The sequence below is a fragment of the Mizuhopecten yessoensis genome, unplaced genomic scaffold (genome assembly GCF_002113885.1).
Source record: "Mizuhopecten yessoensis strain PY_sf001 unplaced genomic scaffold, ASM211388v2 scaffold10107, whole genome shotgun sequence".
Lineage (NCBI taxonomy): Eukaryota > Metazoa > Mollusca > Bivalvia > Pectinida > Pectinidae > Mizuhopecten > Mizuhopecten yessoensis.
Genome location: NW_018408382.1, coordinates 218,801 through 243,103, shown reverse-complemented (window position 1 = coordinate 243,103; position 24,303 = coordinate 218,801). Strand labels below are relative to the sequence as shown.

Genomic DNA, 24,303 nt, shown 5'->3' with positions numbered 1-24,303 from the left:
ACGGGTTCGAGGCTTACATGGGGCAGTTGCCAGGTACTACCAGCAAGTTTGTTTTCCTCTACCACCAAAACTTGGCACATTCTTAAATGACCATAGCTGTTAAAAGGACATAGCACAAACCAAACCAAACAATATTTGTCTAACCACATGGTCAAAAATGTAAATTGCTTACAGAAGTATGACCCACAACAGACAAACGTGACCCAAGATCTAGATAACTCATCGCCCCAGCATGATATTGGTCAAAATGACCTGGTCACGACCAACGGATTATTCCGAAAGGTTGTTTAAAAAAGTTTTATCACCTTTGACCTCAGTGACCTTGAAATTGTGTCAAGATCATTTGTTTGCTAGTGGTTGCAGACAAACTATAGCCCTAGGACTTTCATCTCGCCCAACATCAATCAACATGATCAAGTAACTTGTGAGTAACTTGTGACACTGTCATAGGTGTCAACTTCTGAAACCTCCAATGAGGGAGATCTTCCTCATTCCACATTTCCAATAAGGGGGAAATTGTGTGAAATGTGACTGAAACTGTTTTGCTCAGTTCATCTTTCCCCTTTTTGGTATCAAAATACAATGTAGCTCCAAAAAGCATTCTCTTGATTCAGACACCTGTTATGATCATTACACACACCCCACAGTAATTCTCTGTCTAAAAATAATAGAACCAAACATTTGAGTTGAAGAGAGATTTAATTGCACATCATTGAACAAAGTCACATGTTAGTTATAAGACAACAAGCATTGGTACTACCAAATAATTTTTACTATAAAACAATTTTCAAAAACACGAAGAACCCTCCAAAAATCTTAAATAGACATTGCTTAATACCAAGTTGCCATCTGAAAAACTACAACAAAATATGCTCAACATTACAATTTTACAATGCACCAATAACACCCAATACTACCCAACATTATAGATTTTTGAAATTTAGAAATACATATGTTGCAAGTTCTTTTTTTCTGTTGCTGTATTTCTAAATGCATTTCTCAAAATTCTGCTCTGTATAAATACCAGAAATTTGAAACGTTGTAGTAAAAAATCATATTTTAAAGCCTCATAATAGATTATCAAAGCTTTAATACTCTTTGTAGTTGTAGTATTTCTTTTACGAGATATATAATGATAATTTTCTTTTAAATATGCTAAGGTGGTGTTTCTAGCTTGGTTCAAACTTTTTCATGGTAGTATTTCCTCTGTGAAAAATACATTCCACAAAATTAATAGCAAATAACATCGTTACCATGGCAAGGCGTTACAGATACTAGATCTGAAATCCACAGGTAACAGATACCACAAAATTGTCCATTTTAGCAAATCTGCTAAAGTTATGAGCTTCCAAATAGAGAGAGAGTGAGAGAGAGAAAAAAGATTAAAACATGTACAGTGATTAAATTCTATGAAATATTTGTTTCCAGGGGACTAGAATTATCTTTTGATTGTTTTGTTTTGAGTTATTTTGGTGAAAACTACCCAGTGTGGACAATTTACCAAAAGCAGCAGATCTTCTATTTCTAATAACAAGTGGTCTTTTCTATAGACTTAAGACATTTAAAAAAGCTGAGTGCATGTGTGTCCATTCTGTAACCTTGGTGAAATTGATATAAACCAATCATCAGGGAGCAGCATTACAACACCACTTCAACTAAACGAGAATAAAATGTGTTACCCAATCTGGCCTCCTTTTCTAACAATCTTAAGCTTCAACATGAAAGTAAATTTTCAACTTTTCCACATATATCAAAACTGAAAACAACACGAGTGACCTGGAATTCAAAATAACCACCTTACGATAATACACACAATCAAACTCAACTTTTTTTCTTCAAAATTGAATTTGTAAATTGTCAAAACATGTTTATAACCTAGTTGACTGTCTGACCATACAATCTATATATTTTCATATTAAATATGACAAAACCCTACTGTAATACGCTCATAACAAGCTCATAACAATACAAAAGATTGCAAAATATCAAACAGACTTATTTATGAGATCACAACAAATACAATTAAGCAGGATATTTCTAAATTAACATATTTTACTTTTATTAAATTTAAACAGCCCATTGTGTTTAATTCTATACTAAAGATATTTTGTGACAAGAAACATTTGAAAGCATCAATAACAAATATGAGATTGTTTCATATAATACTTAGTTTAGCTGCAGTTCAGAGTTGATGAAAAAGAAAAAAAACACAATACAATGTACCAACACAGATATAGTCTAATTGTGTGGTATCATAATATGAAAAAGACATGTACATTTACATATACACTATTTAAATATTTCCGTTTTATCTTTGTAAATGACATGGATATTATCTGAATTTAACTCATTCATCCCTGATTATTATAATGAAGTATTCCAACCTTTGAATTGGAAGAGTTCAAATGTGTCTTCAGGGGTGAATGAGTCAGGAATAAGAAATGCAACTAGATTAACAGATTTAAAATACAAAATAGAAGCCTTCAAATAATTTTTTAACATATATATATATATACATTTACCTGAAAAGTGATAAATGCAGACTCTTTATTTTGTATTTGAATAACTGGGTCTTCAGCCACCACTATTGGTCAATATTTTTTCATCAACTCTAGTTTTTTATCAGGTACTGTGGCCAATTTTAAATTCCATGAAACTAACCAGAGTATTGATCATGGGGTTTAAATGGTTACTCATATCTATGACATGAATATAATTATGTGATTATGGAAATGAGAGTATAATCCTTGACCTTTATGGTAATAAACCTTGACCTTTATGGCAATAACCTTGACCTATGACAATAACCTTGACCTTTATGACCATAACCTTGACCTTTATGGCACTAGTCCTTTGATCTGTCGCTGCCAGCAGTATAATCATCCATTAGAATTCTCCTTGAACATCTCACTCACGTCCAGTCATCCTCACAGTACAATCAGTTATCAACACGCACAAAGCTTGTACGTTCTCAACACCATTTGTCCATCGTTTTGTCTTCACCTCTGTTTGTTCACCAAAAAAATTTATTCTAGCACTCCCACTATTTCACTTTCAACAGCTACATATGTATAACCAAACAGTTTTATAACATTATGTGTGGAAAGTCAGATCCAAAATTATCATTTATTAATGGAATTCCCAATACTTTTACTATTTCTACTACTGATTTTGAACGAGTGAAACAACAAAGAGTGACGTTTTCTAAAGTTACTTTTGTGTTATAATGAAGAAAAAAAGATTTCAGTCTATGATTTCAGTGTAAAGAAATCCATTCCAAACTGTGCACCAACAGTATACCAGTTCATTTAGGTAGATTTGACTGTGATGTTTGAGCACAGCATGCTGACCTAAGTTTGTGTCACGATGGTTTGTCCGGTGATTTTATGTATGCAGAAGACCACCCCCTCATCAGCCTCCGAAGCTGTCTTAGACCAGCAGTTGGAGAATTCTGAAACATTTGTTAAAATCATAAATTAAGAAAAATAGTTAAAAAATAAAGTTGGGAAAGTTTTTATCATCACCACAGCTGAACTTTGCTAATTATTTCTGGGAAATACAATGTACCAGAACACTAACATGGTGAACATGAATAATCGTAACTAACTTACTTTACAGTCACTTCCTATTCAATTCAACATTTTATTCCAAAGATATCTAATTTTCACACACCAAATTTGCATTATTACTCACAGGCTCCACGGTATTTTATGAAGAAAACTCATTAACTTAAAGAAAGAATAACACTGCTTACCATATAAGGGCAGAGACATTAACTTGGAAATTATTCAGATTAACAAAGCTGCCTAAATGTTTGATACCAATAAAATAGATATAAATTTTAAGTCAGCCATTTCATTAAGAACCTGGAGTCAATCACCTGTTTGAAACGGTCAGTCATAGTAGGCTCTGTGTCCATCACCTTGCCTGGACAGACCAGCTTTAGCATAGAGAACCAGGGCCTGGTGGTCAGGTCCAGTTGACTGGTCCCTGGGGACCCCTCACCAAAACTGCTATTAAAGCTGCTACTGTTTGGGGTGGAGGGACTACACACTGGGGAGCTGTACTGGCTCCCTTGGGAACCTTTGGAAGGTGTAGATACATCTCTAGGGGCAGACAGATCCACCAGCCATGAGCACCAGTACCTGTGCTCTGCTATAGGGTCAAAGTTGTCCTTCTCTGTCTGAGAATGAAATACCATAAAATAATTACACTTGTACTGTATTCTGTAACAGTGGCAATTATTGTGGTGTGCAAATGCTTGCAGTTTTCATGCTTAGTACATTTACAGTGGAAAATATCCACACACAAAATTTAGATTTGGCGATTAGTTTGAAGAGTCACAACACCAACATTTCCTTGTATGGTAAATCATTTATATATTTTTTCTACTTACTACAGGTAGTTACTGATGTATGAGTCATACTTGAATTACTTAGTAATAATCTTAGACTACTTATTACCAGCACTTGGCCAAATAAACTGTTAAAGAATCTGACTTTTCTGACAGCTTTTCTAAGAAATATAAGCCTTAACTTTTCATAGATTTGATTCTCATACTTATCTATTAGAATGTCATTGATTTCTTAAAAACATTTTTTCAGGCAGAATTGATGCGTATGATGTCTTTCATGAAATCTTACGAAGCTATTCAATAATACTTACAACTTTAAACTTTTTGGCTACAGGACCATCTCCAGACTGCTCTTGCTCATTCTCGGTTGTTTGAGTCCCACCAGAGGACTTGTAGTTCCACAAGCCTATGGTTCGCTGACAGAAGCTACATTCTAGGGTGGTGCTGCCTTTGTCACTAAATGACACAGAAAGAAACATAACATGATGGAACATTATCTTCCTGTCCATTATGTAGTCTTAAAATTTAGGCGGCGTTACTGTATACCAGGAAATCTTTGCTGCCGTTTCACCTTTTAATTTCAAGTGGTTAAGCTAACGTGGTTCATGTCATTTTCTTGTAATGCAGTGAGCGTTCGTATTGCCTATGAACCACACAGCAGAATGACAGCAGTTTAATAACAAGAGGCCCAATGGGCCTGCATCGCTCACCTGGTATTAATCTCACACTTGTAATCTTAAAAGTGGACTGAAATACAGCTACAGGCAGTATATCAGTGTTTGATTCATAAGAACCTATTAAAAGATTTAAACATATGACGCCTGTGACCTTGAATGTCAAACAAGGACATTAGGTTGAACAGAGTTTATAGTCTTCCAACCCAGCATGCTTCTGGCAAAATATCATTACCCTGGACCTTTTGGTTATACGGAACAAATCATTTAAAGATTTAAACATATATTGACCACAGTGACCTTCAATATGGGTGAAGTTCATTCACTTCGTAGTCCTTCATCCCAGCATGTTAATGGCCAAATATCATCATCCTAGGCCTCTTGGTTATTCAGAAGAAATTGTTTAAATGTTTTTAACATATTTAACCCCTGTGACCTTGAATATAAGTCAAGGTCATTCATTTGAACAAACTTGGTAGCCCTTCATCCAAGCATGTTACTGGCCAAATAGCATCACCCTAGACCTCTCAGTTATTCAGAAGAAGTTGTTTAAAGATGTTTACATATTTGACCCCTGTGACCTTGAATATAAATCAAGGCCATTTATTTGAACAAACTTGGTAGCCCTTCATCCCAGCATGTTACTGGCCAAATATCATCACCTTAGGCCTCTCAGTTATTCAGAAGAAGTTGTTGAAAGGTTTTAAACATATTTGACCCCAGTGAGCTTGAACATTAATCAAGGTACTTTATTTGAACAAACTTGGTAGCCCTTCATCCCAGCATGTCACTGGCCAAATATCACCACCCTAGGTCTCTGGGTTATTCAGAAGAAGTTGTTTAAATGTTTTAAACATATTTGACCCCTGTGACCTTGAATATAAGGCAAGGTCATTTATTTGAACAAACTTGGTAGCCCTTCATCCCAGCATGTTACTGGCCAAACATCATCATCCTTGGCCTCTCGGTTATTCAGAAGAAGTTGTTTAAAGATGTTTACATATTTGACCCCTGTGACCTTTAAAATTGATGAAGGTCATTTATTTGAACAAACTTGGTAGCCCTTCATCCAAGCATGTTACTGGCCAAATATCATCACCCTAGGCCTTTTGGTTACTGAGAAGAAGTTGTTTAAAGTGAAAAGTTGACACCGGTCGGACGACGGACGCCGCACCATGCCATAAGCTCGAAGGGCCAAGTGAGCTAATAATGATAATAATTATAATAATTTGAGGTTCTTATATACCGCTTTCTCACAACCTAGTTCGTAGGTCGTCTCACAGCGGTTCACAAATTATTATCCGTGATTATAGGGTCTTTGCAACCAGCCAATATCTTTCTCAACTCCCTGGGGAGCATACAGCCGGTGCTGCCATTTCGGCGCTCACAGCTAACATTCAACAATTCTAGCACTGCCCAACCACATACTCATTTACAGCTGAGTAGACTGGACCAAGCGGAGTAAAGTATCTTGCTCAAAGATACACAGTGCCGTGCCGCGCCGCGTACCTGCAACCCTTCGGTCACGAGCCTGGCGTCCTACCACTAGACTACTTATGCCTCCTTATGCTTAATGCTTAAATAGCATATGCACAGGTACTACCATTGTATATATTACAAGTTCTTTCCTTGTAGACAATAAAAGACTGATGATATTTCTTCTCGAGTCAATAAAAACAAGAGTACAGCGGGCGGAACAATATACGCCCGTCGAATGCCATATAGTGTTACATACATTCTTACATTGAAATAAGATCTGCATCATTCTAAGAGTGGTAAGCTGACATTCTTTTCTTTTCAAGGAAACACAACAACATATCATAATTATTTAGCCTAGTAAGTTTCAAACAAATCCGTCAAAAAATGTAGGAGAAAATGAACAAATGGCAATAACTTTTGCAAAAATCGTCGAATCGAAATTCTTTTAAGGGAGACACAACTTCATATCATGATTATAAAGTATACCAAGTTTCAAAGAAATTCGTTGAAAAATGTAGGAGGAGATTGCCGGACAAAAATCAAATACTGAAATAAACAAAGGGCAATAACTTTTGAACTGTTGAATCAAAATTCTTTTCAAGGAAACACAACAACATATCATGATGAATTAGCCTACTGAATAATATACTACTTCGAATTCGTATAAGAATGAAATGATATCATTTGTTGTCTTTATTGAACCATAATCCTCTTTCAACTATTCATCACATTTTTTGGTCTAAACAAGCAGATTTTGTTCTATAAATCCACCAATAAACGGAGAGATAGAGTGAACAAACCTTAGGTTCCAGCCACAGAGAGCAAGTAAAAACGCAGCTTTGGAATTTTCTGTAACGGGCTGATCACGATCACTGAGAAAATAGTTCACAATGTCCTCGATAATTTCCTCGTCCAATCCCTGAAGTAAAAACATAGAAACAATTCAGTGAAATGTCTATTCTACCCTAGACATGGATTACTAAAGCTACACGTAATGGTATGCATAATGTACATGAGTAAGGGAGATATGAAGATTTGTGAGACGGAAGCTGGCGATGGACAAATCTTGGTATCTCCTGCAGAATGATAAATACACTGTAGTTCATTATAAATGATACATTTCTCTTTTTTCTTCTGTTTATTCAATTATTTTTGTTCACAAGAATATTTTACGTATACAAATGTAAAGAAATATGAAATTCACACATGACACTTGCATCCCCACATTCAAATCAGCACATCCTCCTCCTTTTCCATCATCATTATGATATTTTACTGAACACACCTCTTCATCAGCACATCATTACATCATCATCATCATCATAATGCCATTATTACTACATTATTAGTACATCACCATTATAAGCATTATCACATATTATTTAACAGTTGATTTGATTCGGACAATTAATACGTTCAGCGATGTCTGTCCCGGAATAAAACAATATCTAGAATTTAACTTAAGGATCTCTGTCCCACTGAACAGTGTTTTCCCCCTTTATACAATAACATCTCTGTAACTTTCGTTTGGATATAACTCTAGCACAGCTGGGCCAGGACACTCCTGTTGACCAGGTAGCTCAATCGGTGAGAGGGATAGTATAACAATCTGAAATCAAGGGTTCGAATCCCAATCTACCCCACAGAAGCTTTACACTTGTAACACTATTTATAATATTTTGTTTATTTCATCTTCATTATTTTTCAGAAATATCCTGAAAGTATGGTTTTCTTTTCATTCAGATATAAATATTAAAGTTACAGTCCTGCCGGACAATCAATTTCCAATACTTCAATTTTGGTAGTGGTACAGGGATCCTTAAATACCATGTTTAAAGTTCTAGTACATTTTATCCACAAAATTAGGATCCAAACCAGTCCGTTCCAGCATGACATCAAGTAAAAAATTTGCCCAAATCCTAGATTTCACAGGAACCATTTTTTCCTTTTTTCCTTTTGGCTATGGCACAAAGAGTCGATTTCTTACCTGTTTCACCATTGACCTGTTGGTCACCACAGGGAGCTGGGAGTCGCACGCTTGTAAGATCTTTAACCTTGTGTCAAAGTTTTGCCTTATTTCCTTGATGTTGTAGAGTGGAATCACAGCAAAAGATTCTGGGGATGAAAACATTCATTTGTTCTTATTGATATGTAGAGACAAAAACATTTTTTTTCTAAAATTGATATATTTTTTATCTATTATTATAAAAAAAAATGTAAAATAATCACTGACATATATATATATTCTGTTTTAGGCATTATACAATGAACATTAAGGTAAAAATGATCAGACTTGAGTAATTACAGAGTTGTCCTTCTTTTTAATACATGTCCATTGTAGGATGTCACAATGTAAACATACCTTAATTTTACTAGCTATCTGCTGCAAAATGGAAAATAAATATAACAGAACAATTTTTTTAAAAAGTACATTAAAAGTAGAAATTACATGCTAATCATTATGATGATAAAATGCAATTTGCTTTGAAATTTGCCAACACAACAACCAGACTTTGCAGTAAGCTCTACACATGAGAAATTTTAATCTTCCAAGTTCGATTTATGGAAGTTTGACTGTCTTTACTATCTAGCAAACAGGATATTATACTATAAGCAGGTTTTATTTAGAAATGTACTTAGGAAACATTGTCTTGTAGGCTTTGGGCCAAACCAACAAACCAATTATATACAAGAGGCACAGGGGCCTTCATAGCTCACCTGGACATTTTCTATTTTAAATCAAAACCTGTTGAATACTACAGTACACTTCATCAGAAAGTGCAAGAAATATAGGCTGAAACAAGCACTAAATCCCTTGGGGCAGGAAAGACTATAAGGACACAAATGTATGGGTAGGGCTGGATCCCTGGGTAGCATGAATGAATTTATCTCTTCACGCCTAGAAATTGTATATGGTTATATGGTTAAAGGGAGGGGATGTAAAATGTTTCCATGCTATGACTCAGAAGAAGTTGGATGACATTTTTGTCATATTTGTGACTTTGAAAATAAGTGAAGGTAATTTTTATGAAAATCTTTGATGAGCTTCTTCAGGAGAAGTTGTTGGAAATTTTTGATACATACGACCCCTGTGACCTCAAAAATAACTCAAGGTCATTCTTGTTTGCAAATTTTGTCAGCTCTCTCTAGGAATTTATCATGAGTCTAGGCCTTGTTCAACTTCATACTGCTGTGTATAGAAGATAACCTTCAAAGTGAGTTTGTTGTTTCACATATTTACTTGTACAGTAATTCAATGTGAAAGAAATAGAACTGATCATTGTACTTGGAAATAGTGATAATATTCTTGAAATGTCCAAATCCAAGATAACTGCTGCAACCGTCTTTTTTTTCTTTTCAATCAGCTTTAAAATAATACATGCATGATTATGAACCTAGGGGAACCTTCATAATTAATGAAATTTGAGAAATATCTGTCAAACGCTTTTTGAGAAACAGCCATGTTGTTTTTAAGATAAATCTCAATATGACACATGACGCAAAACTAAGGATTAAGGGGAACCTTCATATATAATTTGAGAAAGATCCTCCATTTCCTTTCAAAGAAATAGTGATAACAAACCTTCACTGTCAAAATCCAAGATGGCCACCTGTCAGGCATTTTGTTTATCCGATTAGTCGCAAAAGTAAACATGCACAACAAGGGAGCGAGGGGAACTTACATATCAAATTTGAAAAAGATCCTTCATGTGCTTTCTGAGAAATAGCGAGAACAAACCTTCACTGTTAAAATTAAAGATGGCCGCTTGTCGGCCATTTTGTTTATCCCATCAGTCTCAAAAATAAATAAGCACAACTAGGGACCGGGGCGGGGGGGAGACCTAACTATGAAATTTGAGAAATATCCCTCTGGTACTTTCTGAGAAATAGCGATATGAAGAATTGTTTATGGACGGACCACAGATCACGGGCCACAGGTGATTTGTATCAGATGGTGGGCGAAAAATCTACTGTTATGAAATCTCATAAATGTCATTGTGGTTTGATACCAAGTTACTAAAGGAATTTCATGTTCAAAACCAAACTTGATATGCACCCAGCCATAGAAATGAAAGTGAAAGTGAAACCTTTTCTAGAGAATGTGAAAGTGAAAGTAGAAGCGAATTTTAGGAAACACAAATATTACACTGGGCATGCTCTGGCAGTCGTTAAGGTTACAGCCAGGAAGTTTACACAGCCAGGACCTGTCTATATCTGTACCGGTATTCTGCATAGGACACAAGATTAGCTAATTTTGAAACAGTGCTGGGTTTGTATAAAACAACATTTCAGAGTAACATACCATGTGTACATACACTCCTACACAGTGGTAATTTGTTTTCTTTCAAGCTCTTGTGTTTACACAGAAAAGGCTAGATTACAGATCTGTTTTCAACGAGTTACTCTCAAATCAATGGTGGTAAAGGAAGTAATATTTCTGTTAACAAAAGATCATAGAGGGATCTTTGTGTCCACCATTATAAGAACTTCACAAGTTCCATGTAAGTTTGATCCTTTCTCTTATTTTCTCTTATCTGTTGGATTTATAGTCTTGTCAATAGTAAATGCAATAGTAACAGCTGTGTTTGAGTGTTTTCTTTCAAAGGGAAGACATTGTTTATTGCGACCACTGCAGGCGAAACACTATATAATTCCACTGTTGTTATTCTTACATAGAGCAACATCCCATTACAGACCTTTTCCCTCCCAAAATATTGTATCTTTTGAAATGTCTCATGAAGTAATTTCTCTTTAGAATTAATTTAATGTCATAAGTTAGGCAAACTAATCTGAGTGTAGAGTGAAGACTCTGTCCAACACTTTGGAATTATCCAAGTTTATAACATTATTTTATAACGTTGCAAGGTCTGAGATTGCCAACATATTGATCTGGGACTCCGACTGCATTCCTTCTGATGATCCTTGTAAATGTAAACTTTATCCACTTTACAACATATATGTGTTCTGATGATGGCTAGCCTAGCTAGCTGAAACATGTAAGCCGTTAATAAAACACAGAATCTAGATGTTGATGCTCAATCTTATATATCCTTTGTATTTATATATCAATCACTCTTGTTGACCTGGATGTTAGCCTGCGTGGGGGGGGGGGGTCTTAATGTGGGAGGAAATCAGAGTACCCGAGAAAGACACTGTGGTCGGGCAAGTGCCCCCCCGCCCCCACGTTTTCATGCACGGTTGAGGAATGGAACCCTGGCCACCTTAATGAAAGGGGGGTGCACTATCCACCGTGCCAACCACCTACCCATCAGGAAATAAGAAAACAGTTTGAGTTATTCAGAAGTTGTTAGAACATTTTAACATTTTTTATCCAAGTTAAACACATTTGACCCCTGGTACATTTTCCTACCTTCATTTTTACAGCAGCATGGGCCTACATGAATTGGGAAAATTCAGTGATAAAATTATGAAATGGAAAGATAATCCTCATTTATTCTTCATTTTGGGAAAATTAAGCACTTTTTTGCTAAATTTCAGCGGTAAAGCAAGGCACTGCCAGCCCCGGTGAATGTGAAAGATGGTTATACACATACTATGTATATCTTCAACTCTTTATAATGGCCACATAATCATAAGCTGATTCTGTATTTCAGGTTGAAACCAGTTAATTAAGACCTGCCTCATCAGTCTATCTACACTGATCAATTGCCACGTCGCCACGACACCTGACAGGAAGTTGTCATGATGGAAGAAAGAGAACAGGAAGTGGGACTGAAGAAGGACGAACATCAGAAAACAGACCCTGAAGCAACAGAAAACATGATAAGTCAGAATCAAGGGGGAGCAGAATCTGACGATCAGCAAACCGTACACTTGATATCTGAGGAAGAACTGAAAACTGTTCTGGATAATTTAAAGACCAAACCGACATTCTGTCTCGTTCACAAGGAAACAGAAATCTCCCTTTTCTGTAAATCATGTGACAGACTGGTATGTACATCCTGTTTCATAGATGGAAACCATGGCAACCACAAGTTCTGCAAAATTGATGATGTTGTTATTACAAAGAAGCGAAAACTGGATGATCGGATCAGAGATGCAAAGGAAAGCATGACAGAAAGCTTACAACAGAATATCAAAATCATCACCAAACAGCGAGAAAATGTCTCGGACAACTGCAAAATTGTTTCTGCAGAAATTGATGATAGGAAAGCTGTAATGTTACAAGAAGCGGAAGCTTGGGGTATAAATTTGCAATCGATGGTAAGAGAACATAAGAGAAAACGCCTTCAGAGGCTTGATGGCCTTCAGGCAGAATCAGACACATGTCAAGCAAATCTGAAACTTTTCAAACAAAATCCAAACTATGGTGAAACAATTGATGGGATAAAACTGATACAGGCTTTGGAGCTCCTCCAAAACAACACAGGAGCACAAGCCAAGGACAAGTCTGAGGCTTCTGAAGGAGAGAAAGAATTAATTTTCACAAAAGGAGAGGGAAATACAGAAAAGATGGATATCTGGTTTGGACAGATTAATGGAATCATTCCTGTGGACAATCCGGGCAAGATATCAAAAAAAATAAAATTCTGTGAATCAAAAGTAGATTGCATTTCTCCCTTGGACGAGAAAAGAGCTTTTGTGGTCACAGAAGAGCTGCTGTACTTAGTGGACTTGACTAAAGCCAAGTACAAGCAGGAAGACCTGGTACCATTGATGAAGGGGGTAGTGTACATCACTCCGGTCACAAAACAGGGCATCTATGTACAGCAGAAAGATCGCACTGTGGTCAATCGGGTTACAGAAGCAGGTCTAATATACCGCTTTGCTGACTTAAAACCTGAGGCCTCTGATGAATCCTGGCAAACCATACGAATTTCTGACACTGGTATGGTTATTTCAATCACAGAAAAAAAATTTGTTGACAACCGGCAAACACCCAGGAATGTAACACTAAAGATGATGCAGTACAACAAACATGGAATTAGAGAAAAGGTAATATTCTCTCAAACTTTCGAACAAAACCACTTTCTCTTTAAAAACCAGTTTCCAGAAAGTGTTCAAACAGCATCAGATGTCTACATTCAGACCACACCCAAAGATATTCCAGAGAGTTCATGTGAACCAGGAATTCCAGAGAGTTCATGTGAACCAGGAACTATCATGAACTTCAAAGATATAAGCAAAACATATAAGGGATGTATAGGATCAAACCCAGAACTCACATTTCATCCAAAAGGGCTATGTAAGGACCAGAATGACCATCTCATCGTATCCGACTACTGGAACCATGCCATACACCAGCTCACCCCTGAGGGGAAATTCCACAAGTTCTTGATGAGAGAAGAAAATGGACTGACACATCCGACTGCTGTTGGTATTGATGGCTTAAACTGGATGTGGGTCACACAGAGGGATGGAAACATTCATGTCGTCAAATACATCCCTTAGAATGTCGATACTTTCTACAAGGATTTAGGGGGATTGTTAGTATGAACCCAGGGTGGAGGGAGCACATGACAGGAAAATATCAACAATGCCCCACTTGTCACAACATGTGACCTTTCCTTTACCGGCCGTTAAAATATTGCCTAGGCATCAAATCATGCCACTGAAAATATCACTGGTAATCATTCTCTGATCATAAAAAATGTCCGTATAAAGAACATAAAAAGCGCATTATAACAGAACAACAGCATCTTGTATCAGAAATCCTTACACTGATATCTAAATATCTATGTTTCCAGGAAGACTACTTAGATTTTGATGCCTACCCTAAAATTACTGGAAACATAAGAATCAGGCATAAATATTTTTCTTGGCCTAACAAAAATTTATCTAACACTTCATATCTGTTTGGCCTCAATATATCAGATTCATTTTGCTTTAGGATACTTTATACATTAGTATTTCATATTTTGTTGGCTTTAAGATATTACAAATGGTTTTTGCTGGCCTTTGTATTCCTTTTCTTTCATATTGCTCTTCGGATACTATACATTAATTTGTTTTACCTTTGTATTCAATTTCTTGTTAAATTAATTTTGTTTGGCCTTTGTATTCAACTTCTTGTACAATCTATTTTGTTTAGCCTTACGATACTATACATTAATTTTGCTTGGCCTTAGGTTACGACCTGATTTTTTGTCCTGATGATGTTGCACTTTTTTGTTTGGTTTAGTGTGGTTACAGATACCTTATCCTTTGCTTTTAATTTTTGTTTTGCCTTATTATACTACACATCATAGTTGTTTGGCCTCAAGATACTACACATCATATTTGTTTGGCCTCAAGATAATAAAAATTAAATTTGTTTGGCCTCAAGATACTTAACTTTAAGTTTGTTTGGCCTCTAGATAATAAAAATTAAATTTGTTTGGCCTCAAGATACTTAACTTTAAATTTGTTTGGCCTCAAGATACTACACATCATATTTGTTTGGCCTCAAGATAATAAAAATTAAATTTGTTTGGCCTCAAGATACTTAACATTAAATTTGTTTGGCCTCAAGATACTAAGCTTTAATTTGTTATTATATTTGTTTGGTTTGGTGTGGTTAAGGATATCTTACCCTTGATTTTTTTTTTTTATTTTGCCTTATTATACTACACATCATATTTGTTTTGCCTCAAGATAATAAACATTTAATTTGTTTGGCCTCAATATACTACACAATATATTTGTTTGGTCTAAAATAACTACACATTACATTTGTTTGATTCAGGATACCTTTGCTTTATTCTTTTGTTTTGTCTTATTATTTAGACATTGTGTTGGGTACAAACCGGGACTAGGATTTAGAGATTTTAGAGTGACCTTGTGTTGAGGTACAAATCTGGACTATGATTTAGAGATTTTAGAGTGACCTTGTGTTGAGGTACAAATCTGGACTAGGTTTTAGAGATTTTAGAGTGACCTTGTGTTGAGATACAAACCTGGACTAGGATTTAGAGATTTTGGAATGACCTTGTTTGGAGGTACAACCTGGACTAGGATTTGGAGATTTTGGAATGACCTTGTGTTGAGTTACAAACCTGGACTAGGATTTAGAGCTTTTGGAGTGACCTTGTGTTAAGTTACAAACCTGGACTAGGATTTGATGACCACGAACAGGATTTCTTGTGTGACCAAGTCAGACCATGCTTTAGTTTCTTGCAGCAATCTGGATCTGAACGTTGAAAAATGATACCATGTACATTATACTACTGCATACCTGGAAATCTCCACTTTTCGCCTAAAAATCTATTTTCACCAATATTAAATTGGCCCTTCACATTTAATTACTATGTACATTATAATGTTAACAAATGTTCGCTGCAATGATAAAATCACCCTCGTTACAGTGGGCAAAAAGGCTAAATTAATTGAAGCAAACATTTCCCAGTATACAAATGCAACATATGTTATGATACATCAAGACATTGACATCACATGATTAGCCAATGATTCTGTACCCCACATTACAATACAGTAGCAATGCTGGAAGATTAAGCGTAATAAATTACATACTTAAACTACTAGGTTAGGTTCATACAGCAAAATGACATCTGCAATTCATAGAATCTACGTGGTACATGTTCTGGACTGAGTGATTTTTTAATGAACTTTGCTAATTTGACATAAAAATATCTGTGTCATATGATGCCATTTTTTTCTGCATATTTGGTATACTTTTTGATAAAACAACATATACAAATCATCAAAGCTTATATTCTATGTATTCTAACATTAAAATCTCATGACAACAAATTTTCTGTTTTCAGGGATGTCACAGGAACTTTGAGAACATACTGTATGCCGGGAAACTTTTGCCCTAGCAGATATTTGCCTTTAGCCGATAAACTCCATGTTCACTTATAGTGTTAATGTCACCCTTCACATGTAATTACTATACATTGGTTGCTAATATTAGCTGCAATGATAAATATGCGCCCATTGGGAAGGGTGAAAAAGGCAAAAGTTAAACTGTGGCGAAAATGTCCCAGTATACAAAAAAATCAAAATATATATAGGTACTGCATGTCATTTTCGAATTCACACATATTAAAAGTATTTTTGCCATACTTGACATTTTATCTCTTTGTGACAATTTGCCAATGCAAGTTTTGAAACTTTTTTTTAATTTTGTAAGGTTTGATATTGGTATACGTACTGTATGTGTATGTGATTTTTTTTCTTTTCTGAAACTTCTTTTCAAAAGATTTTATTTTCAAAAGTGTTTTATTTACATCTTCCACCACCCTTGCTAAATAAAAAGCTTTTCCTACTTACATATTTGTTGGTCTCTTGTTTTTGGGAGCTGTCCACTTAGTTTGGCTTTACAACCCACACATCCTAGCATGTCAGTCTCGATCACCTGCCAACCATACCGTGCACACACAAGGGGAGATAAATCTACTGGTTTAGCAAACCAATTAAAAGTCTGATAAAGGGTTGAAGAAAACAAACTTTAATAATATAATCCTGTCAATTAAAAGCAATGGTGGTGACTCATTACAATACATGTCAATTATCCCTGTTTGAGAGGGACTGTCCCTCTGACCCAAATATTTACCCTTTGACCCCTATGAAGGCAAAGGACTCGGTGTGATCCTGCTATCTTATAATTCTGACTAGAGTTGTCCGTGTTAGGAAGCAATGGTCCGTCTTCTACATCTGCTTCCCACAGTGAAGCAAATATATATAAAACCACTCAAACAACAATTACACTCTAAGATGGACAAATCTGGTCAGAATTAAAAAGATATGGGGGCTAGACTAGGTCAGGGGTAGACAATATGGGTAGCCCGATAGTCTGAGACTAGTGAAATCTCCTGCTGCAGGACAAGTGGTTCTAAAATCTGCTAGCCGGATTGACTAGTCAAAATTTGATATTGCTTATCATGTTGAACAATATGGGGTTAATGGAATTTGCACCATTGGAAACTCCTTCCCTAATGGACTAGTGGATTTCAAAATCAGTTTCTAGGCCTGCTAGGTCCACCTTAGACGACAAAGGTGTGAATATACCTGTTAACCCCTTGAGCCCCTTGCTGTTGGACATTGGTTGAGGAAGAGGCAAAATAACTTTTGACTATGGAGATATTGACCAAAAAAAAAGATGTGCAATTTGACACCAAGCTGTTAGTTTATGCATGTTTCTCAATAGACTAAAATCATACAAGTCATTTCTTAATTAATTACCGATATTATACAAGTATTCATATTCACAGCATTTCATGAATATATAAACACGTGTAATTTTATATCCTGACATGTACAGCTGATTGATTAACCTTTAAATGTTAAATGCTACAAATCCTGACCAACTACAGTGATGCAGAAAAGCACTGTCATCATATTTTTCTTTCACAAAACTCTCCTGACATTGGATGTGTGTTCAAGGATACAGTGAAGGTGTGGACTCTTTGGAAATAAGCTTCCCTGCTCCGTGGATGTGGACCTTTCTGTGCCGGAGACGCATCTTCTTTGTTTGTAGATGTCTGCTGTTGTCCATTACTTTTGTTATGAGATTCTTTGTCACATTCATTTTTTGCAGGAGTCGCAGGGTTTCTAAAAACAAAGTACAAATTTTTAGTTAAATACCGCTTTTTTTAAACCGAATTTTCTTTTCTATGCTTATCTATATCTAATAAATTCTACTGCACAGAACTAGAACAAGCAAATATTCCAAAAAAAAAAAAAACATCTTCAGCCCCAAGTGTTTGTTGACTTTGGCTTAAACTCAAGATTTCAACATTGGTAAAGTGCAGGAGATGTTGTCCGAACTCATCGATGGACAGATTTTTCAGTTGGAAGAGTACTAGTTTACAGACATCTACATTGATTTAAGTATTTAGGGTTCAATTCCAAGTTAGTTTTGTTCCTTTCTTGGTAATGTGGTGAATTTCGGGAGAGTTATCTCCCTTGGACAGTGACGACACGAGATCTCGTCGAGCTACGCGACACTAGCTTCACTGGGATGTATTGGCGCGGTCTCTTTACATCTAGATATCCAACAGACAACGGGTGTGTGATTTTCCTCCACCTTGTACTTGATTTCAGGAGCTAAGAGCAGTTACAACTACTTGTTGTGACGGTGTGTAACAAACACACACCGAATTCACGACAGTAATATTACTTACTGTAACTTTACTATACTATGTACAAGATAATGTCATTTGCTCTTTCTGATTTAATCATTAAAGAATGGCAAAAGATTGTTAACTATTCGTTTATACAGAAAAATAACCAGGCAGATGATACAGGTTCCATAAAATACACATCAGAAGAAGACACAGGCAGGAAAAAACGCTATCGTAAGAAGAGCTGGCGGTTCCATCAAATAGCTGGTAAACAGGAAAAACACTCGTAGACTAGTACCTCAAATTCTATTCACACCATTTATTGCATCAGAAGTTGGGGGTGTAGTTTACACTCTCCTGGAGAGACGCATGAACATTGTAACTCAACAGGAAGTCATGGAAATCGAAAAGCGACATATCAGACAGGCCCTGACATCATGTGGATACCCTGAATGGTCTATAAGTAAAGTACAGAAACAAATAGAAAATGAAAGCAATGCTAATGGCCCCAACCAACAAAGAAGTACAAACACAGAGAGAAAAACCAATGGCATGGTCACTATTCCATACATAAAAGGGGGGGTCTGAAGCACTTTCAAGAGTGTTGCACAAACATCCACCAGAACGCCCATGCTACCATACGACACCATTAAGCAACTGCTGGTATTACCTTATCTGAAAGACAAATTGGAGGGCAAAACAGAAGTAGTTTCCCCAATTCTAAAAACAGCTGCAACATTACATACATCGGCCCATTTACATCAATTAAAGCATCTACGGTCGTCTAGTTTGCCTTGACAACTTGACAAACACAATAGCTTGCAGTTGTACAGCGCACACTGAACTGTGTCAGCTTTAGCCTGATCATGTACCCCATTGGTGTCGGCCATAATACACAAAAGTTGACAGACTGTTTTTCTGGGACTTTTTTGCAGATTGTCTTCTATTTTTTTAAGTTAGTACGTACGGACTCAGTAAAAAACTGAAATAACCAATGGCTACTTTTGTTACCGACATTGTGAGCCTATGTCTGAGAAATATTAAGCTACAACATGACCTAAAGAGACAACAAATGGTTCCGGCGAAAAAAGAAAATTTGTATTCATCTGCAGCGAGCAACCCACTTAGAAATATAGGCCTTTATTTTGAACTCCAGTTACGCCGATTATAAACATGAATAGCTGTATTGGTGCTGTTGTATTAACGTCAAAAAGAATATTTTAATTTGGTACTTTGCAAACAGCTATTCACGAATTTTTGAAAACCCACTTTGAACATTTTGTTGGATTTTTTGCGGATGAATAAATCAACGACAAGAAAATATAGGTGTTTATTTGGTGTGAAAGCATGACACCTATAGATTAGGGGCCCAAAGGGTCGCCAATCCAAAATTGTGTAACAGAAGTCACAAGTTTTCAATTTGTCCGCTAGGAGTCGCCTTATATATCTGGCTTACTAGTCTTAAACTCTTATGAATGAGCTTAAGAGAAAATCTCCCTAAGAAAGTTGGTAAAAAGCCGCTAGTATTTTACCAGGAGGACAAACATATCACCAAACTATCATTTTCTTCATTCATTGAAAATTCAGCAGATGAATTATTTAAGCATTCAACTGCCTTCTTTGGAAAGTTATTGTCCTATAATTCTCACAGGATTCAATGCAAACAAATTGAATAATAAATAATGCGCATATTGGTACTGTTGATATCTCCCTCATCAGACTCTTCTTCGTTGTTTAAGAGGTCAGGAATTGTTAATGCAAAATTTGCCAACAATTTTTTCGTGAAGTCAATAATACACTTAATACAGTGACGTCGGTAAAAACGACGTCATTAAGTCACAAACATGTTTTTCATACCACTACACCAATGGGAATTATGTCAGAATTATGATCTGATATCTTTCTATTTTGTTTGGTAAGGTTATATAGTGACAATGCAGAGCAAATGGAAATATATTAGTTTATGGTTAAATCCAAAGAAGTATATCAACACAAAATGTTGAAGGCTGTGAGTGTGCACAAATAGATATTTTTTCTGAAATGTTTACCATGCAGACATGAAAGTCCATGAATACCTGAAATACTGAATTAAAATACTTTCTATATTAGGCTTAGTACACAGGAATCTGACTGTGATGTTTTATGAATAACTATAACAATCTATTTATGGAAAATACCCCTTACGCTACAAAAAAAAAACACTGAAAAAACTTGATACTAAAGTATAAGGGGGTACTTCTTCATATACAGATTGTTATAGTTATACTGATGAAATGTCAGACTCAGTGTAATCAGTAACGTCACGCTACCACAATTGGTACACTACCCAAATAGGTACACAGTCAGAAAATGGTTCAAATAGTACTTAAAAATTAAATTTGATCATTTTCCTTTTACAGTATAACAAAAGAGATATTTATCAGCATTTCCATCGAAAAGTTTTGTTTGCATGAACATTTTAAGAGTAAACATTGACTTCAAAGTATCAGAAAACCAGTAAAAGCAATGTACGTCGACGAAATTTTGCAGAATTTCGAAGGGCTTAAAGATAAGCATGTTTAAATGTTTATAACCAGATAATATAAAAGTGTATATATATGTTGTGATTGTTGGTCCGAGGTCCCCATTGTGTGTGAGTAATGGTGGTGTGAAACCTTGGAATGAGAGACTGCAATATTTGGGCACGTGCTGGGCGAGACGCGTCAGACTGATGCAGCCAAAGACTGTTTGACTGAGTAAGCATAAGAACTAGACTGCATCACGATTACCGGTAAGTTTTAGAGTTTATTTCAGGATAAGAACTAGACTGCATCACGATTACCGGTAAGTTTTAGAGTTGCTTCGGTCCTTTATATACAATTGTAGTTCAGAATGGTATTTATAAAAGCGATATATTTTGTAACAATCGGAACATTAACCAGTAGAAATAATAGCAAGTTCCAAAGATATGTGAACCAATTTTGGCACTAATCACGTCCGAAAAACGGACAAAATATTACTGCGAGTTTAGCGTTCTATTTTCAAAAACAAATTACTTAGAATTAAAACTTTTTCTGAAAATGAACCACCATAGGTAGTCTTTGTAGAGAATCAAGAAACAATCCAGATACAAGATCTGATTTTTTAAATATCACTGAAGTCAAAATTGTACAAATTGTGGTAGCGTGACGTTATTTCAAAACTGAAAGTGAAAGCACAACAGAATTTCGCTGTAAAATTGGCAAAATTCTGCTATATGTTCACATACGTGTTAACGTCAATGATTTCATTGATTATTAATACCTTTCATATTCAAAGTCGAGAGTCTCTGGGACTAAAAATGATGACAAAAGTCTCTTGACACGTTCTGGTGTGACTTTTTCAGGAGTAGCCATTTTGTGAACACAGCCGAAGGTATTACTGTTACGCTTTCGTTCATTGGCTCATATTTTCAACATTAACCAATCGTGACGAGTTTCGCAAGGACCACTGAATCCGAGTCCAGAAAACGTTTCGACTGTTGCTGTCAAAGTAGACGCTTGGAATGAAACCAAAATAATGGCAGGAAACTTGTTGGCTTTCCAAAGATTTGGACCAACGCAATATGACGACGAGTCGTCTGAAAATTTGGTCGAACACAATGTTGGTAAGAATGCATTATTAAGTGTCTATTTCTCCACTGGATGCATTTTCTAGACGACAATTATAAGTTTATTTCGTGTCGGAAATTTGCCCTTGCCTGGGGGATTGAGAACGACCCAGCTGATCCGAGATGTCAACATTACCATAAATAGCCAGGCGTCACCCCAGTTATTGACATCCGTATCTCTAACACTTATTTGAAAAAAAATGATGCAGAGAAAGTTTATATTCATCCACCGTTTATAACATGATTATATGGAAAAGAAATGTTACCAAATTTTAAATAAACGGGAAAAAAATATCAAATAACTACAGTAGTTGAAACCTAATTAGTGGACACTCTATCGTATAAGGATTAAACCCATTTTTCAACATTCATAATGTTATGAGCGCAAATCGAGTTTTATGCAGTATATATGTATGTTACTAATTCGTGTTCTTAACTCCTGCTAGTAAAAAATCTGGTTCAGCATGTATATTTATACTGTTTTATTTAGTTATAAGCTAAGGTAATTCCTGTAGGAACTTTATCTAAATCAGAGATTTGTAACAATAGAGTTTCTATCGTTATAAATCTCTGATTTAGATAGAGTTCCTACAGGAATTAATTATAACAATGATCTTATGCTATGTGAAGCAGGGGGAGAAAAATGTAATAATATGTATAATACTGTTCTTCATTGCATTTTACATAGATACTGTTTTAAAAGTAGTCAACACTCACTCACTCCAATCCTGCCAACTCTCACAATCACCATCTGAGCAGGAGTTTCATAATCTGAGGCTATACATTTTTCCATATATGCATATATAAACTCACAATCTTGGTACTGTACAATCTTTTGTTATTACTTCATATTTCATAACTTCATTAATTAGACACTGTCTGGTCACGTTGTTGGACAAACTTAAATGTAGCACTAGTACATGTAAAGTTTGTAAGTGCCAGATCAGGCTACTATAATTAGGCTTCAGGCAGACAGGCACTGCCTAATTTTAAATTTATTCAGACTTCTACAACAATTACGAAACAAGTAATTTCCACTTATATTATTCCCTCTTGTTGGCCCCCCGACTGACTTGGTGAAAGGAGGGTGCGTTACTGTGCCAGTCAACCATCTTATACCTATTGTCAATTAGACCATGTGTGAAGCAAGTTACTCTAGCTGAATCAGGTGATCAGTCGGACGTAACCAATCACTTGTTATCCTCTTGTTCAAAGTTACAATTGAGGTTTCAGATAAGATGAAGCTATCTATCATATAAAGCTGACCAAGCACCACCTGGATAGACACTAAATTTGAGTTACTTATAATTAGATGTCTTGTAGGCTAACAATGTGCCATCTTTAATATTGCAGCAACGTCTGGATAAAGTTTAAAACCAAAAGCAGATGATGCAAACATTTTCCAGGTTACTTATCAAAATGGTAATAGTTTGGTAAATAAAATTAAATAAAGCCAATTAGTTTGGTTGGATCAATATCAACTTAGCTGATCAGGCTGGGATCTGTGGTAGAAACTTACCATGTTACTGTGGTCGCATTTATTTATTGCGACCCAAACAGTTGAACCAGTTGGTCCAAAGTTGTTTGTTTATGAAATAAGTTTGGATGCTGCTTTCAGTTGAGCCTTAACACAGCCTTGCAAGGCCTGCATAAACCTGTGTAGGTCTGTCAGGATTTATACCCATAAATGTTACATTTAAAACCAGACAAACCGGTTCAACCGGATATGCGAAAGGGGCCTTGATATTTACGTGTCAAAATCTTGAACTGATGTTATGGTAAAAGCAACAACTAGCAATAGCCTGCTCAATGTTTATCTGTCCAGGTCCTAACTAGTTAGGGTTTCTGTTTATTCTTTTGAAGGTTTTTGTCACTGAAAGAAGAAACGATAATAAAATTGCAAAAAAAAAATGTCTTTTAGGATGATTGTGTTTTATTTGTGTACAGACTATGACTTCCTGTACCCCCGAAGTGGTCACCGCGTGGCTGTCGACGAGAAGAACATGTACGTGCTGGGAGGGTACAATCCTCGTTTCTGGGACGTAGAAAATACAGAGGATACTTACTACCCTCTCTTTAAAGAGGTAACCATTTTCTCTAACTTTAAGATTATAAAGTGGGTTTTTTTTCAAGTTTAATTAT

The 24,303-nt window shown here is 35.9% G+C and overlaps 3 protein-coding genes across 5 annotated transcripts in view; 2 read left to right on the top strand and 1 right to left on the bottom strand.

Annotated features, from left to right (window-relative positions):
* Positions 1-140: 140 nt before the first annotated feature.
* Positions 141-21,927, bottom strand: LOC110459539 (nuclear-interacting partner of ALK-like). Its single transcript, XM_021511856.1, has 9 exons — positions 21,816-21,927; positions 17,859-18,021; positions 16,741-16,891; positions 15,554-15,637; positions 8,495-8,622; positions 7,308-7,426; positions 4,666-4,810; positions 3,881-4,183; positions 141-3,451 (listed from the first exon to the last, which is right to left on the bottom strand). Exons 1-9 carry the CDS (start codon positions 21,905-21,907, stop codon positions 3,362-3,364), a joined length of 1,275 nt encoding a protein of 424 aa, XP_021367531.1. The 5' UTR covers positions 21,908-21,927; the 3' UTR covers positions 141-3,361.
* Positions 10,677-16,739, top strand: LOC110459538. 3 transcript variants are annotated; one of them, XM_021511855.1, is made up of 3 exons: positions 10,677-10,777; positions 12,123-13,464; positions 16,233-16,739. In XM_021511855.1, exons 2-3 carry the CDS (start codon positions 12,211-12,213, stop codon positions 16,284-16,286), a joined length of 1,308 nt encoding a protein of 435 aa, XP_021367530.1. In that variant the 5' UTR covers positions 10,677-10,777; positions 12,123-12,210; the 3' UTR covers positions 16,287-16,739. The 3 variants fall into 3 exon arrangements, with proteins under 3 accessions (XP_021367530.1, XP_021367528.1, XP_021367529.1); XM_021511853.1 differs by lacking the exon at positions 16,233-16,739 and having other exon boundaries at positions 12,123-14,952; XM_021511854.1 differs by lacking the exons at positions 10,677-10,777; positions 16,233-16,739 and adding an exon at positions 10,809-11,009 and having other exon boundaries at positions 12,123-14,952.
* Positions 21,928-22,052: 125 nt separating the features above from the next.
* The window catches only part of LOC110459532 (kelch domain-containing protein 10-like), a 12,913-nt gene continuing 10,662 nt past the window's right edge, over positions 22,053-24,303 (top strand). The window contains exons 1-2 of the mRNA XM_021511845.1: positions 22,053-22,158; positions 24,109-24,245. Coding sequence (XP_021367520.1) covers positions 22,071-22,158; positions 24,109-24,245 — 225 coding nt within the window. The 5' untranslated portion in view covers positions 22,053-22,070. The remainder of the gene's footprint in view (positions 22,159-24,108; positions 24,246-24,303) is intronic.

What these genes read in the sequence shown, in the direction of transcription:
- LOC110459539 (XM_021511856.1), bottom strand. Translation starts at nt 21,907, where the DNA reads ATGGCTACTCCTGAAAAAGTCACACCAGAACGTGTCAAGAGACTTTTG. An exon ending in AACAAGAGACCAACAAATAT is followed by an intron (nt 15,638 to 16,740) that starts GTAAGTAGGAAA and finishes TTCAACGTTCAG; the next exon opens with ATCCAGATTGCTGCAAGAAA. An exon ending in ACAGGTCAATGGTGAAACAG is followed by an intron (nt 7,427 to 8,494) that starts GTAAGAAATCGA and finishes TTTTTACTTCAG; the next exon opens with GGATTGGACGAGGAAATTAT.
- LOC110459538 (XM_021511853.1), top strand. Translation starts at nt 12,211, where the DNA reads ATGATGGAAGAAAGAGAACAGGAAGTGGGACTGAAGAAGGACGAACAT.